Source organism: Benincasa hispida, chromosome 1 (assembly GCF_009727055.1).
Source record: "Benincasa hispida cultivar B227 chromosome 1, ASM972705v1, whole genome shotgun sequence".
Lineage (NCBI taxonomy): Eukaryota > Viridiplantae > Streptophyta > Magnoliopsida > Cucurbitales > Cucurbitaceae > Benincasa > Benincasa hispida.
In genome coordinates, this window is record NC_052349.1 from 13,597,173 (window position 1) to 13,613,411 (window position 16,239).

The 16,239-nt window shown below is 32.7% G+C and overlaps 1 protein-coding gene and 1 long non-coding RNA gene across 8 annotated transcripts; both read left to right on the forward strand.

The window, feature by feature from the left end:
- The first annotated feature begins 1,382 nt into the window (after nt 1-1,382).
- On the forward strand, nt 1,383-6,279 carry LOC120071067. Of its 7 annotated transcripts, none has more exons than XR_005480123.1 (4): nt 1,384-4,895; nt 4,982-5,080; nt 5,187-5,641; nt 5,749-6,279. It is a non-coding gene; the product is annotated as an uncharacterized LOC120071067 (long non-coding RNA). The 7 variants fall into 7 exon arrangements; XR_005480131.1 differs by having other exon boundaries at nt 4,998-5,080; nt 5,183-5,641; XR_005480130.1 differs by having other exon boundaries at nt 4,998-5,080.
- Nucleotides 6,280-10,032: 3,753 nt separating this feature from the next.
- LOC120087180 (phosphoenolpyruvate carboxylase kinase 1-like) lies at nt 10,033-11,549 on the forward strand. Its single transcript, XM_039044088.1, has 2 exons — nt 10,033-10,910; nt 11,231-11,549. Exons 1-2 carry the CDS (start codon nt 10,124-10,126, stop codon nt 11,284-11,286), a joined length of 843 nt encoding a protein of 280 aa, XP_038900016.1. The 5' UTR covers nt 10,033-10,123; the 3' UTR covers nt 11,287-11,549.
- The last annotated feature ends 4,690 nt before the right edge of the window (nt 11,550-16,239 follow it).

A 16,239-nucleotide genomic window follows, 5' to 3' on the forward strand; every position in this document is an offset into this window, starting at 1 on the left:
TCAAACACTTTTCAAATGCCGCCAGCTGCAAATGCCCATGCTTGCAAGTGGTGATTTGACACAAATAGCCTGAAACAAAGAATCTTTCTTGTGTTGAAACCCCTCCGACATATGCCTATGCGTTGACGTTTCCTGCGACACTTAGAATCTTTGTTGAAATCTTGCAATATTATGCGTTAGTGATGCAACTTTTTAGTAATAAACACTCTTTTGTATGAGTTTGGTAGTGTTTGAGTAATTCCATGCGTTTTCTCTAAGAATGATGAGATTTTATCATTAAAAACCCCAATTTTTCCAATTTTTGAGAGACAATAACTTATATTTCTACAAGTTATCAGTACTTCAAGTAACAGCTGACGACATACTTTTTCAAATCGACCTCCTCGATATCGTACTTTTTCTGCAGGGTATCCCATACTTCTTTTGTTGCATTCATCATGCATAGTAATCATACAGATCATTAGCCAAACCATTTAATATGATTTTTTTGCATAAGAAATCCTTTTCTTCCCTATTAGTTGCATCCTTGATCTGTTGTTCAGTCGGATCTTCTTTAGGGATAGCTGGCTTCTCCGTAGTACAGATATCAGCAACTTTCTTGATTGTGAGGAAGAACAGCATCTCCTACTTCCACCTTTTGAAGTTCGCTCCTTCGAATCGGAATGGACGATTGAAGTCGGAGGACATAATGTCGTTCTGAGTTGACAGGGCCATCATAGTAGTATTAGATGGAACGTCTTAAAGTTTTTGGAATAGCTACCTCCAATGAACAGAAAACAATTGCGAACGAATGATGTCTAACGTAAAAAAATGACCTGCAAAACAAAAACTAGTTACAGGCTGAGTCACGGAGCTCGCTCTCTTTAAGACTTTTCGCGGCTCTGCCCCTTATGCAAGTAGTTCAACCATGGCCACGACGTCCCTAGAATAAAACAAGCTAGAAAAATAAATCTGACTCGATGATGCACTGGAACCGATCGAAAAACTTATACCCTTCAAAAATTGGAATTGCTCGGGAAACGTAAAATAAGAGGAAAGAGGGAAATAATTTCACACACACACGCCCAGATGAACAGTAGTGCATGTGTGGGATGTCCATCAAACCCACATTTGCCTATCTCCTCACCCCTCTAAAACATGAATATGTATTAGGGTCTAAATCCATAACTAAAGATGGAGGTTTATAAAGGAGACTCCAAGTTACAAAACTAGCAATGTAGGATTCTCAAACAACTTGGTTTTTTCATTTATTTAAAGTTTTTCATCCACACTAAAATGTATAAATAAATAATAATGAGGATTGATTAAAAATAGAAAAAGAAAATGTATTGGCCAAGTCATCGCGTTCTCGCTTTGTTATCATGAACCAGAGAATTTTGAAAGAATAAAAAAGCGAATTAAAAGTTGTATATTCCAACGTGGCTTTCCCTTTTTCCAAGCTTTTTTTTTTCCTGATCCATTGGTTTTGCTTGGGCTTCATCCTCTCTCTCTCTGTTATGCGTAGTCCTTAAATACCAGTATCTCCAGCCTTGAGCATTTTCAGCAGCAACGGTTTTTCGAGGGGTACGTAAGATTCCACATGCTTTGATCGATCACTGATTCGTTTCTTCTATATCTAACTTTGTTAAGCCTATATAATTTTGTTGTTTATTTGGATTCCTTTCTGTCGCCCGCCTATATATTTGTGTATAATCTGGATTTCTTTCTTTGAGTACTTGATCTCCCTTGTTGCAAACATTTTTCGTTGATTACGAGAAGTTTTACCCAATGTTCTTTATACTGGAGCTACTCGGAGGCCCGGCTTTTGATCATCGTTCGATTTCCAGTTCTGTTAGTGAACCCAACCTTCTCTTAGCTTTTCATTTCGAATCAATTGGATTTCACTTTTTAATAGTGATGCTTGAAGAATATATTATTGTGTTTTCTTTCGTATAGCTATATCGATACCGAATGTGCTTAAAACATTTCTTCTATTTTCATACTATACTAGATTGCATCATGAGCAGGACATTGGATCCTTACAAATGACTTTAGCCTTACAATGGGATGATATTGTTGATGTTGTCCAATTTAGACATAAGCTGTTAATGCAAGAACTTGCTCTTCATGCCCAGGCAACATCCAAAAAGAGCACGACCACAAATCACATTGCACTCTTAATCCCCACTCCTCGAGTAAAGATATATTTCTCCTATCAGTCTAAGGATCTGATAGGGTTACTCTCCATCTTTCTATTGGTGAAAGTTGGCTAATTAGCCATTACGTTGAAACCAACAATACCCCTAAATTTCTTTCTCCTAAAGTTACTTCAAACAATATAAAAGCTGTTTTTTTTACAGAATATATGTGAGGATAATTAGAGAGTTTTTTAGAGTGATTGAACCTTGTATTCCAATTAGCTTTGAAAAGAAATAAAATCTCCTGCCCCTTTGCACAGGGGAGGTAGGCCTTCTGGTTTGCAGTACTCTGGGATTGTGCTTTGCATGTTTTCTTGTGGAGGTGTAGTTTGTTGCTTTGTGAATAGAAAGCGTGCACAACACTAACACTTTCGATCTAGCTGATCTGATAGAGCACCCTTTGTTCGATCTAGGGATTCATCCACATACCACAATTTCGTATGACTACGAGGGTCACCAATTTTGTTCGGACCTCGAGATTTCTCTGACACCCAGTTAGGTTCCATACCATGGCTTTGATACCAATTCATAAGAATAACCAACCCTCATATATATTTACAATGGTATTGTCCATTTTGAACCATAACCCCTCATGACTTTACTTTTTGTTGCACCCAAAAATCCTATACCAATAAAGATCCTCACTTATATCATAGATCTCTCCCTACACAATCTATTCTTTAGTGCATTATTGAAGTTGCGTAATGAATAATGATTTTGGTTTTCTTGTTATCATGCTGTTGGTCAAAGCAAATGCAGCCAGAAAAGGAAAATGAAAAATGAAAAAAAAAATGGAAAAGTAGATTCGATCGAAGATGAAATACTTCATAGGCGATATTAATTTGAGGAATAGGAAATACAATTATGCTGCCTCGTAATGTTTCATTTGCCTTATATTTTAAAGACCAGGAGTTTGTTCTTCATGTACTGTGACTGCAGATGTGAGACTGAAATTTTAATCTTTTAGTCATTAATTAGCTGTCAGAGCCACGGCTACAATTTGTGGGAAACTAATATTTTGGGCCATTAGGCTAAAGTTCAGACTAATGCTTCATCTGGGATGCGAGTTGCTGAGAATAGCAAAAGCACATACCTGAGAACTGCTGAGAATGATTGTATTTTAGATTTGCTGTTTATGACTTCGATCTTGTGACCTGAGAGCTGCCAAAAGAGCAAAATCATTTTCATTGCCTGTTAGTTATTTTAATTCATTCAACAGCTTTTTCCTGGTTGGGTCAGTAATTTGACTTAATAGTTTAGTTTTCTTCCAATTCTTTTATGTTAGTTTTCAACCCCTTACTGTTTGTATTAAACAAGTAGTGTATTCACTTCTTGGAGTTTCATTACTGTATCTGCTCAGATTCAGCTTTCGTTTCACGTTTCTTAACCATTTCATTATATCAAACACCTTTTTTTATGCGTTCAATGTGCACATCAGGTGCTATTTCTAGATTAGCTAGCATGAATTAAGAGCACAAATGGCTTATGATATGAATGAACGATAGAAATTTTTGGGACCTGTCACATTTCTAATGTATGATCGACTTTCTTTCTGATATTGGTTCATGAAATTGTTGTCTCGTTGTACAATCTAGCTTAATCTGTGCCATTCTGCCTTGAACAACAGGGATTTTGGAAATTTATACAAAGGGTGATTTTATATCTATCTGAGATCAGTGCCAGTTGGTTGTCAATTCGTTTCAACTAAGTTGCCCGGTTGGTTGTAATAGCACAATCATTTGTTTCAGTTCTCAAAATCTGCTTTGCTTTAGTACCTAACATCCATATCAAGGCGTTGATTCATAACTATCCTTATTCCAATATTTTTGAGCTACAGTCTGGTTCTACAAAGCGCTGGCAATTACTTGCCAGTCTTTGCCATTCTATTCTCTGGGAGAGCCTGGGGGACTCATTCAGTCTGTAGTCTTCATACTTGATTTCTTCTATTTTCTGAACACATTCTCAACGTTTGATATTGTCATTCTAGTTATGTAGGCATAGGAAAAGAAGTAATGGCATGCAACTGTTTGAAATACTCATGCTCAAGATGATTAATTGAGCCTAAAACTCTATCAAAGAACTCAAAAGAAATCTTTATTCAATCTTCACAAAATATGGAGGATGAGTACAGCGAACTAAAAGACATTACAAAATTGCCCTACTATTCCCTACATCAATGATCTACTCCACTGGCTCCAGTTCTTACGGCTTGTTACAAGTAACTCATTTTGTTAGTCTCCATAATTATCCAGGATCTGCTCCAAGATACTGTATGCAACATCAAAGGATAGGTTTTGAAGGGAATTAGAGGGAATCCGTTAAGAGATCCAGGCAACTGACCCAACTGAGATGGATCTTGAAGTTCTTAGAGACCCGTGCAAACTGAGCTCTACACTTGGAATTCTTAGAGATCTATTCTACTGGAAGATCACTTTGCTTATTTATCCCTGAAACTAAAATCGTTTCCATATATATCTGAATCAAAGGCTGATCAGGGCTATTGACTTTGATAGCCACTGCAGCCTGCACTGCAATCTAACTTGAGCCTCCTATTGCCATGATGCGTCTAAGGTGATGTTGTAAACTTAAACTACTTGCTCGATTCATAACATGACCAACCACCTAGTCTTCTCTTCTCTAAAGTCTCCAGCTGAATTTCTAGACATAATTGTTTGGTTTAAACTGTAAAGAATTCAGAACTGCGCGAAGTTGTGAGAGGTCAGAGGAGTTCCTCCTTATATTCCACTTGCACAAAATTTTACTTGTTATTTTATCTGATCAATTGAAGGAATCCATGTCACAAGGTGTAATTTTTTCCAGTTGTGATAAGCAAAGGTCCATAAACTTGCTCCATCGATGGGATGTGACTCCATAGCTGTTGGTTTCTCAGTTCTCCTACTCAAGTAAATCTCTCTCATCTTATAAATTTAGAGATAAATGTCACGTCAATTTTTTTTTTTTTAAAAATAAAATAGAATAAGCTGATGAATTAAATTGATAACAAGGAAGGCAAAGGACGGATAAGAAATTAATGATAATAAGGAAAGCATTTAGAGCAAAGGAGAACAACCACTTATCGATTACAGGACCTTATCAAATAAGTTTTCTGATACATTACTGTGAAGCAAGAAAAAGCAAAAATCTGTCAAATGGGGCCCTATGAAGAAACGAAAGAAAGACCCAGAAATACAAACAAACAAAGAAATAGCTTCCAATTTGGCATTGTCATGAACCTGATGTCAACCTTCTCCCAGTAGTATCAGTCTATGAAATAAGGAAGTTACCATAGAAATTAGGGTAGCCTTTTGGTTTCTCCAAAAGCCAATTCTAAGAAAGAAGAGACAGCAGCCTCTCGTTTCAGAGAATCATATGGACCCATAAGGCTTTTGTTGTGGGCTATCTTTTTCAAGGCGATGGGGAGAAAATGAAGGAAAAATCTTGGGCTACGGCTGAAATGCGGTCAGGTAAGTTATCAATCTTTTAGGTATGCATGTGCAATAAATGTAAATGCTAATACGTACCCTTTTGTTTAATTGGATTATGGCCAATTATCAAATCTTGTGCACTACAGGTCCACACCAGAATGACAAAGATTGAAAGAATAAGGGAAATAAATGGAGTGAAAGCGATAGAACTTAGAAGGATGGATTACAGAGAGAGATATATAAAGATATAAACTAGTATGAAAAAGAATATATATTGATTTTCTTGAAACTTTGAATGCTCTTCCGGTTGACCGACCCGAATCATTTGGTTTCCTTCTGGGAAGTCTTGGCTTATTATATGGAAAAATACTTGGCTCATGGAGAATAATAATTAACTTAGATTTCCTCAATTAATAATAACAATCATAATCATAATCATAATTTAGATTTGGTGGCTATCCTTACTTTAATACGGGTTTGAAAGTTATAAGACAAAATACTTCGAATTTTGAATAATAATTAAATTTGATCTCTGAATTTTTTAGATTTATCTGGTCCGTTCTTGAATTTTTAAGAATGCACCACTTTTGTCTTAAAGTTTTTAGGTTTAAATTCTATTTTGGTTCTTGAACTTTCAAATTTGTTCTATTTCAGTTCTTGAACTTTTAAAATGTCTATTTTGGTCCCTAAAATTTTAAAATGTCTTTAGTCTTTGCTAATGAACTAAAAGAAAATTAACAACAAGGACTAGAATGGGCATATTTTAAAAATTTAAGAGCTAAAATAGATATTTTAAAGTTTAGGGACCAAAATAAACTTAACTTAAAATTCAAGAATCAAAATAGTATTTACACCAAGTTTTGAAGAATAGACTTAAAATATCTATTATAATTTTAAATAATTATATGGTATTTTAAATTATAAAAATAAATTTTAAAAGAAGATGTCACTGTTTAAAATTATTTTTAAAAAAAATTTAAAATAATAATAAAAAAATAAAAAACTTTTATTTGAGAGAGCTCTTCAATCTATTTTGAAAAATCTGAAGATTAAAAAGAGATTTTTTAAAAATGAAAGAAATAAAAAGGTATATTTTGAAAATTTAAAAATAAAATACACTCATTTTTAAAAACTTGAGACTAAAAAATACATTTTAAAAATTTAAAGGGCCAAACACATATTTTGAAGATCTAATATTTAAAATAAACTGATAATGGTAACCAGAGTGGGTTCAATGATAATTTTTCTTCAAAATTTTGATAGCGTTGGATTGAATTACCAACGTTTTTAAAGTATCTTTTGGGTGGAAACATTTAATGCTGCTTTAAAATTATTTTATTGTGCCAATGTAATAAAGAAATTTGGTTTTCGTACGTAGTATTTATTATAAGAATTGAACATTTCAACTTTTAAAGACTAGGTTGCTAATAAAATCTCAAATTTTCTTTTTGTTTCTCAATTCTTCTAAGGTTGCTGTTGGTTTTTCTTAATTGTGTGAATCTCTCTTGTATCAAGTTAGCTCATTCATTGGCTTCTTGTGCCCTAAGCTATAATTTTCCTCTATATGAGTTGATACTTTTCCTTCTTGGCTATTGCTTTTAGTTGTCAAGGAAATTTCTGCCAATTAATCTTGGCTTCTTAATAATATATGATTCTTTTCTTTCCAAAAAATAATACACACACATATAATCTAAATTGGTATAACTTAATTCAACAATACAATATTTTGCCAAAATTAATATAGATTTTGAGGTAAAATTTAGATTCCACCCTTTCACATATTGTAAACAAGCAATACAATAGGTCTGTTTGGATTCATTAGAATTTTTTTTTAAAAATCATTTTTATAATATGTTTGGATTCATTAGAAACTTTTTTTAAAAATCATTTTTATAATATATTTTTAGAGTATTTCAAACATTTCAATTTTTTTTAAAATGACTTATTTTCAAGAATTTTTTTTAAATATATTTATTTTTAAAATTAAACTCTTTAAGTGGAACGAAATACACCAAATATTAAGATATTAAAAACAACCATCCTAAGTTGGCCTAATACATAAGAAAATATTTTCTTGATAAATGACTAACTGGTCTTGAGTACAATTTATGATATGACCACCTACTTGGATCTAAGTTTTTTTTATATTCAAATATTGTAAGATTGGATAATTTATTTTATGAAAATTAGTCGAAATGCATGTTAGTTGACTCTTTCGAGTAACGAAAATTAAAAAGAGAAGAATTCAATACAATAATCGGGTTAGCATTTAACCGATGGTGACTGGTGAAAGGAAATGTGGAGGGGGAGTAATGAGGAATTAAATTGAAAAGATATTTTGCAATAAATAGAGTAATAGAATTAATATTATTTAGATTTTATTAATTACGGGAGATGTAAATTGTAAATTGCAATGTAGAGCGTTTACTGAAAGAGGGTAACACGTTGATGGTGGAACGCGGATTCACCGGCATGACCAACACGCGTTCTTATTTTGCTTCAAAATGCAGTTTCTCCCTGTTCAGTAAACGACAACGTTTTCAACAAGAACTTCGAAACGACGTGTCGTCCGGAATCAGTCCACCACTTTTTATGATGATGTGTGTTAATAAAAATGATGTCATGTAGGAACTGTTTGAAGCGCTAAAATGATATAAGATGTGGAGAATTTTGATATTTAGAGAATTCATCCATCATAATAATGGAGAGTAATAGAAGTAGTTCAACATTACATCAATTTAATGAGACCAATGATGAAAAAAGAACCAGTCTCCCATTAATTTATTTTTGGGAATTTCACCCTCTCTCTCGCTCTTTCTCTCGGCCCAATTCTTTCTTTCTTGCTCTCTCTCAGCCCAATTCTCTCTTTCTCGCTCTCTCTCACTCTTTCTCGATCTCGGTGTCATATGAATAAATTTCATAAGAAATCATAAGATACGTATGAAACTGATTCAAACATGGAAGAACCAACGACGAGAAATTGAAGCGATTTCAAAGGGTGAGAAAAAGAAAGAACGAAAAAATCAACAATTCTGAGAATAAGAGAACGACCTCCTCCCACCAAACTCGAAATCAAACACCCACTGATCATGCATCAGATTAGAGAAATGAAACCCTTCTCCATGGAAGAACCAACGCTGAAAAATATTTGAGGAGAGAGAAATGAGAGAACCAAAATGTCAGGCAAAGGGTGGGAAGACGAGTGATGTATGGGAAGATGAGTTGCGATATCGGTTGGCAAAACCTAGCACTGTGGGGATATGAGGATCAAATGTGGGTAATTGGGATGTTGGTGGCCCAAACGGTGACATCTAAGTCACCCATATGATATATCTTCTCAACTTGGACCCCTCAAACGGCCCCAAAATGTGTCTCTTTTCCATCAGCCTGTGATTTTATTAATTTTATTTTGTTGACATTAATCAAAACGAACTTAATTTAACAATCATTGACATATTTTTTTTTATAGGTTGAAGGTTTGATTCTCGTCCTATTACTATTTATAGTAATAAAAGTGATTACCCAATATTTGGGTGACATTGTCCTTATATGTATTATTATTATGATATTTTGATAGAGTTAGTGATATTTGTATGGTTGACATTGTGTATTAATTAAACATATAATAGCAACTTTGTTTTTATTTTACATTAATGATGTGTTTTGAAAATATGGTAGGATGTGCCTTTGTAACAAGTACGTGAGTTTAGTGAAAGTTGAATGATCTTTGTGGGTTGAATAAGAGAGTTGCTGTTATTAGTTGATGTGTTATTTCCAATACTTAAGCACTCTTGAAAGTTAAAAATTGTATATATTTGTAAATTAAAAGGTTATGGTAAAAATTATATTAGAAGAAAAAGTTTATATATTCACCTATACTTCACATTTTTTTTCCTAAGGGAAATATAAATAAATAATATTTTCTTTAGATATAAATTTGAGGTGTATTTTCCTTTTTCACTTTTGAATAATTCATATTCATTTTAATCTCAAAACTTAAAAGTATTCAAATTGTCAAATATCTAGACTGAAAATAATGAGTAGAAGGAAACAACTTTTATTTAAAATATCTACACTGAATTGTAAGATTTTAAAATTAAAAAAAAAAAAAAAAGGAATGAAAGTGAGGGATTTAAAATAGAATTTAAAATCGTTTCTTTTTCCCCTCGTTCGGAACAAAGTATCCTTGAAGGACACGGTAAGGCCAACGGAAAATAGAAAGGGAGAGTAATGTCGTAATTTGGAGCATCTAGAAGTCTGTTTCCTATTCAACAGCTAATAGTATCTACAAGTACGGGTTTTGTGATTGAACAACGTGGCGGTCTCTCATTGGGCAGTTACAAAAAAGAATATACCCTTTTAACATTCCGAAAAAAATGTATTCCTTCTCACTTCACGTTTTACTTGCTTCCGTATAAATACCCAACCAAACGCTTTCTAATTAGGTTTCGCATAATTCACTGTCATAAATCAAAAACAGAGAGGGAGAAAACAAAAAGAAAAGAAACAAAAAACAGAGTAATGAGCGACGGATTCAAGAGAGACTATCAAGTAATCGAAGAGATTGGCCGGGGAAGATTCGGTACCGTTTTCCGATGTACTTCTAGATCTTCTGGTGGAATCTACGCCGTTAAAATCATCGACAAGCGTCGGATCTCGGCCGGTGATTCTCTCGACGCGGAATGTCTCGTTAACGAGACGAAGATTATTCATCTTCTTTACCCTCACCCTCACATTCTCGCGTTGCATAATCTCTACGAAGACGAATCTCACCTCCATATGGTTCTCGATCTCTGTTCCTCTTCCGATCTCCACCGACGAATAACGCTCCGGGTTTTTTCCGAAGTCGAGGCGGCTACGATTATGTCGCAACTGATGCACGCGGTGGCTCATTGTCACCGTCACGGCGTTGCGCATCGCGATATTAAACCCGACAATATTTTATTCGACGAGTGGGATTCGGTGAAACTAGCGGATTTCGGATCGGCGGAGATGTTCAAGCACGGAGAAGAGTCGATGAGCGGCGTCGTCGGAACGCCGTACTACGTAGCGCCGGAAGTTCTAGCCGGAAAAAAATACGGCGAAAAGGTTGATGTGTGGAGCGCCGGCGTCGTTTTGTACGTTATGTTAGCAGGTTTTCCGCCGTTTCATGGTGAATCGGTTGTTGAGATCTTTCATGCGGTGTTACGAGCTAATTTGAGATTTCCGTCTAGAGTTTTCCATTCTGTATCTCCACCGGCAAAAGACTTGCTCCGTAAAATGCTCTGTAAAGACGTTTCCAGAAGAATCTCCGCGGAACAAGTCCTCAGTAAGTTTCTAATAATTTTCCTGAAATTAATTAGCTCTTATTATTTCTTTCTGACGGTCTGTTGTCGATCTTTTGTGGAAGATCATTCTTCTTCATGTCGACAAATTTAAATCTCTTACAGAAACACGAAACGCCTAATTGTGCCCTAAAACTGAAATTAATTTCTCTAAATTTCCTGAATCTTTGAGATCTTAGCAATGTATACACTTCAAACGTACTACAAACAAATCCATGGCTTAATTTAGTTTGATTTCATTTGTATAGCATTCTTTTTTCTTCTACTGTTTTGTAATTCTTTTTGTTTGGTTTGGCGGAATCAGGACATCCATGGATTACCAGCTGCGTAGAAAACAGGCCAGCTACGGAACTAGAATGAAAAATTTTGTACTAATTAAAGAGAAAAAAAGAAAAGAAAAGCAGAGTTTATAATATGGTGAACCTCTTTTTCTTCCCTTTTTCTTGGTTTTCTTTTTTTCTTTTTTTTTCTTTCTTTTTTTATAAATTGTATAGAGGGTTTTGGCAGTGTAAATTAGAAGCAGCGGATGATATAAAAGCAGTATAAGTGAAAGAGTTGTATGAACTCTCTCAAACCTTTCTGTTAATTACTAATGCAATGGCTGGCCAGAGTTTTTATGACCACATCTTTTCTACTCTCTTTCTGGGCTTTGAAATTTCTTTTTGGAATATTATAAAGTAGTTTGGGAATTGATATATACAAAACTCAAATACTATGAAGCTCCAATTTTCAATTATTGCATTCATAATTTTATTGTTATTAATGTTGTGTATTGATTATTAGAAAATTTATCTGTTTTGGGGACATTTGTGAAGTGATCTTAAATTGAAAATAAGGTTAAAATGTACTAATATAGACTTTTTATTATTATTATTATTATGATTTGTGAATAAAAATTTAGAATATGACACCTTAAATAAGTAATTTATCTTTATATCATACTATTGAATCTTCAAAAGTGGTGACCATTTAAGTTAGAAATTTAAAAACATTATTTGAAATCACTTAGATCCCATTTAACAATAATTTCGTCTTTAGTTTTTTGTTTGTAAAAATTTGTAAAGTTTCATTTGAATAGAAATATATTGGAAAGTACAATTTAATATAGAAAATTCTAAAATATGTATATCATTGAGTATAACATAAAAAAAAATTATTAAACAATAAATAAATTTTAAAAAAAAACTAAAGGGGAATTTTTTTTGTGGGGATGTGGATTAAAATAGGGGAACCTTTCCCATCCCCACCCTTAATTTGATTATTGAAATCAAGTACGGGGAAAAAGTTGATAGTCACTCTTAGAGTCGTATAAGATTTACTATTTGCTACATCATTTATTTCATTATTTATTATATGTTTACAATTTTCTTCTCATATTAAAATAATTTACACTTCAAACATATACTATTATAATCCAAACTAAAATAATATACACCAGAAAATAAACTATTATAACCTAATCATAATAACCTTAGACTATAATAGTCAACTCCTTATCTCAACCCGTTAGTCTACTAAAATTTTTAATTATATTTCTAATATATAAATTTTGAAATATACTCGTTTGATAATTCTCCATGTTGATGAAGCACTGACCAACTACTTTTTATTTATTTATTATAACTTTTGATGGGTTCACCTCAACAAAGTAAAGATATGTAGTTAGCACAAAAATAAAATAAAAAGAAAATAATAATAATTGAAAACTAACGGCATAAGTATTTGAAAATTTAGCTTAAAAAAAGCATATTTCAAAGTTTAGTCACTATAAAGTATAAAGTGAGAAATAGTGTTAAAAGGAACCAAAAAAAAAAAGGAAAAACAAAAACAAAAAACAAAAAAGTGTAACCCAATAATTGAGGAGACTGTAAAACGGAAAAGCGGGCAGCAGACGGTAATTTCGATAACGGAAAATCAGGAACGCGTGCCGCTCTCTTATTGATAAGAACGGTGTGGTATTCCGTACCACGCCGTAGATTTATTGTCCTTTTCAGTTCAGGTGTTTCTTTCACAACTTTAAAATTATTTCCTACAATAAATTTTGGTCACTACTTTTAAATTTGTTTAATCACTCACCTAATAGTTTATTTACTATATTTTTAAATTTATAACAATTTAGTTTTTATTGTAAAAATTTTATCAAATTTAGTTGTCAATTTTAACTATGTTACCATTTATTTTATAAACAAATCTGACCTTTAATCAATTTTATCAATCTACACATATATTTTTTTAAAAAAATATCTATATATGTAAGATGTTTTATAAAATAATATTAGTTTTTTCACAATTGAGACTAGACTTGTTACAAATATTAAGTATGAGAATTAAATTGATAATTACTAATGTTTAAAGATTAAACTATTACAAATTTGAATATGTATTAAATTGTTATATAGAAACTAAATTTTAGGGACTAAATAGTTGTTTTCATTGATGTTTAGGGACCATTACTTTTATAATATTATTTTTTAAGTTGAAAATATTTTTTTTTATATAAAAACTAACCACAATATCATAATGAAAATGATTATAGAAATATAAAACTCCATATACATTTCGAACTGTATTATTTTCTTATGCTATTAGAGACAAAAATTATGACTAGATTAATTTGTCTACAGCTTCATTTTTTAAAATGTAATTAAACATACACTGTCTTCTTTTCATTGGAGTTTGTTCACACCATATTTCAAAAGAAATTTATTTCGTGGAACTTGAACTTTCTATTTGTATTAATTTTGTGGAAAGTGAGTGTAATCTCTAATACATAATATTTTGATACTTTCAAAATAAACTATAGTCTTTAAGTTGGTTGATCTTCTTATGATCGGCCTTCGGCCTTGTTGATATTCTTGGATAATCGGTCTTTGGGCTTGTTGATCTTTTTGGACGATCGGCCTTCGGGCTTGATGATCTTCTTGGATGATCGGCCTTCGAGCTTGTTGATCTTCTTGAATGATCGACCTTTGGCTTGATGATCTTCTTGGATGATCGGCCTTTGAACTTGTTGATCTTCTTGGATTATCGATCTTTGGGCTTGTTGATCTTCTTGGACGATCAGTACTCAGACGAGGCTTCTGGAGAAACTTGTTTCGTGGAGTTGAACGTGAGTTTGTGTTGATTTGATGTGATTGGGTTCGATCTCTAGTACTTGATCCTCTGATTCTCTCTCGGTTGAATACGTACGCTTAATATATAGAAGTAGTGCGTGTGGATTTTCTTGAGCTTCGAGTCCTGGAAGAACACTTGTATCTTCAAAGGACTTCAGTCTTCAAGCGTGGTCAGAATGCTTGTATCTTCAAAGGACTTCCGTCTTTAGAATGCTTGTATCTTCAAAGGACTTCAGTGTTTAAGCGTGGTCAGAATACTTGCATCTTCAAAGGACTTTAGTCTTCAAGCGTTTTCAGAATGTTTGCATCTTCAAAGGACTTCAGTCTTCAGAATGCTTGCATCTTCAAAGAACTTCAGTCTTCAGAATGCTTGTATCTTCAAAGGACTTCAGTTGTTAAGCGTGGTCAGTTTCAAAAGTCAAGGAGTCTTCTGATTGTAGAGAATTCCCTCTAAGCTCTATTGAGTATAGAATTGCTAACCTCCACAAATGAAAAGAGTTTCTCTATTTATAGGGCTCTCAGGTGAGCTTCTTGGGCTTGGGTTTGGTTGATCCAGGTGCTCTGCCTTTGGGCCCAATTAGTTGGACTTGGGCTTGGTTGGTCCATGGGTCTGGCCTTTGGGCCCAATTAATTAGATTTATGCCTGATTTGACATTTAGGTCAAATTCAACCTATTTTTGGGCTTAGTTGGACTTTGACCCAAATAATAATATCAAATTGGGCCAAATTAATCTTATCTGATTCAACGATCATGATAAAATCACATGGCATCATCAAAATTTCTTTTCAACTTTAATTCAGAACATATAACTCCTAATTGGGCCCAAATTTAATGATTTGAAATTTCGTCATTAATTTAGTAAATGACGTGGCAACTTGTGATTGATCCAAAATTTCTCATTCAACAGAGTTAAAATATCATTTTGGCCAATGTAAATATAGTTTAACGGGTATTAATGTAAGTTAAATCGAGCATAGTTCAATTGACATGTAGAGTATATTAATAACCATGAGAACTGTGGTTCGAATCCTCTTATTAAAAAAATTGGTAATAATATATTAAGATAAGAAAAAAAATGTTGTAAATATAATATTATCTACGTGGTACATAATCAATTGTAAAACACAAAGTAAATAAATAAGTCTTCTTCTTTTTCACATTTGTGCTCCGCTATGTCTCCCTCAACTATTTCCTTTGACGAACTTCCTTCGTAGTCTACATCCTACCTAATGTATGTCTTTATCTTCATCTACATCTTCAATTGGAATCATAAAATGGAAGTATATGTTTCATCTTCTTGATAGTTTGATTGCAAAGTGTGGTTTATCAACGACTTAGAAGTTGTGACGTAAGTTTTGGAAGAACTTTGAATTCTGAGAATTGGAGTTTGAAGACAAAATTTTTTTTCTTGTCTAACTATAATGTCAAAAAGAAATGTTTTGTATTTAAATTCATCATTCCCCACCAATATTTTAGAGATTTTGTTGAGGATTGGAAAACTAAAATTGAAAAATGTTGAAAAATTAGTGTAATGCAACTAAAATATAGAAAATAACTTTTAGATTTAAAAATTATTAAATGTATTTATGAGTAACTATAAATAGTTTATTAAAAGAATAATAATCTAAATGCCATCTTATGATTAAAATTCGTTAAAAGTAGCTAAAATATAGAAGATAACATTTAAATTTAAAAGTTATTAACTGTATTTACAAGTAAATCTAAGTGATATTTGTAAAACTCAAAATCTTATCGTTGTCTTAGAATTAAAAATTATTTAATGCAACTAATATATATAAAGAAAAAGTGGGAAAATCTAAAACATAAAACTTCTACTCCCTTGGCTATAATTATTCTTATATACCAAGTGTATAACCGATAAAAAAAAAAATATATATTATTCCTCCTATCCAAGAATCGATAAGACATATTTGTAATATACCCAACAAATTAGGTAATTTTCAACCATGGATATTTAAGGTAGGCATTTGTTATAATTTCCCAAAAACTTATCGCCCCCAAGGCCCAACCCAAAGTAGGTAAATGGGCTAAATAAGAAGATCCAAGTATACAAGATCTTAAAAGAAAGGCCCAACAAAATTAAGAAAGGCCCAACAAAATTAAGAAAGGCAACATATTGTCTTACACCCATTTGGCTAGAAGATCATCCACCATGAATGGACTTCTTTCTAAATATTC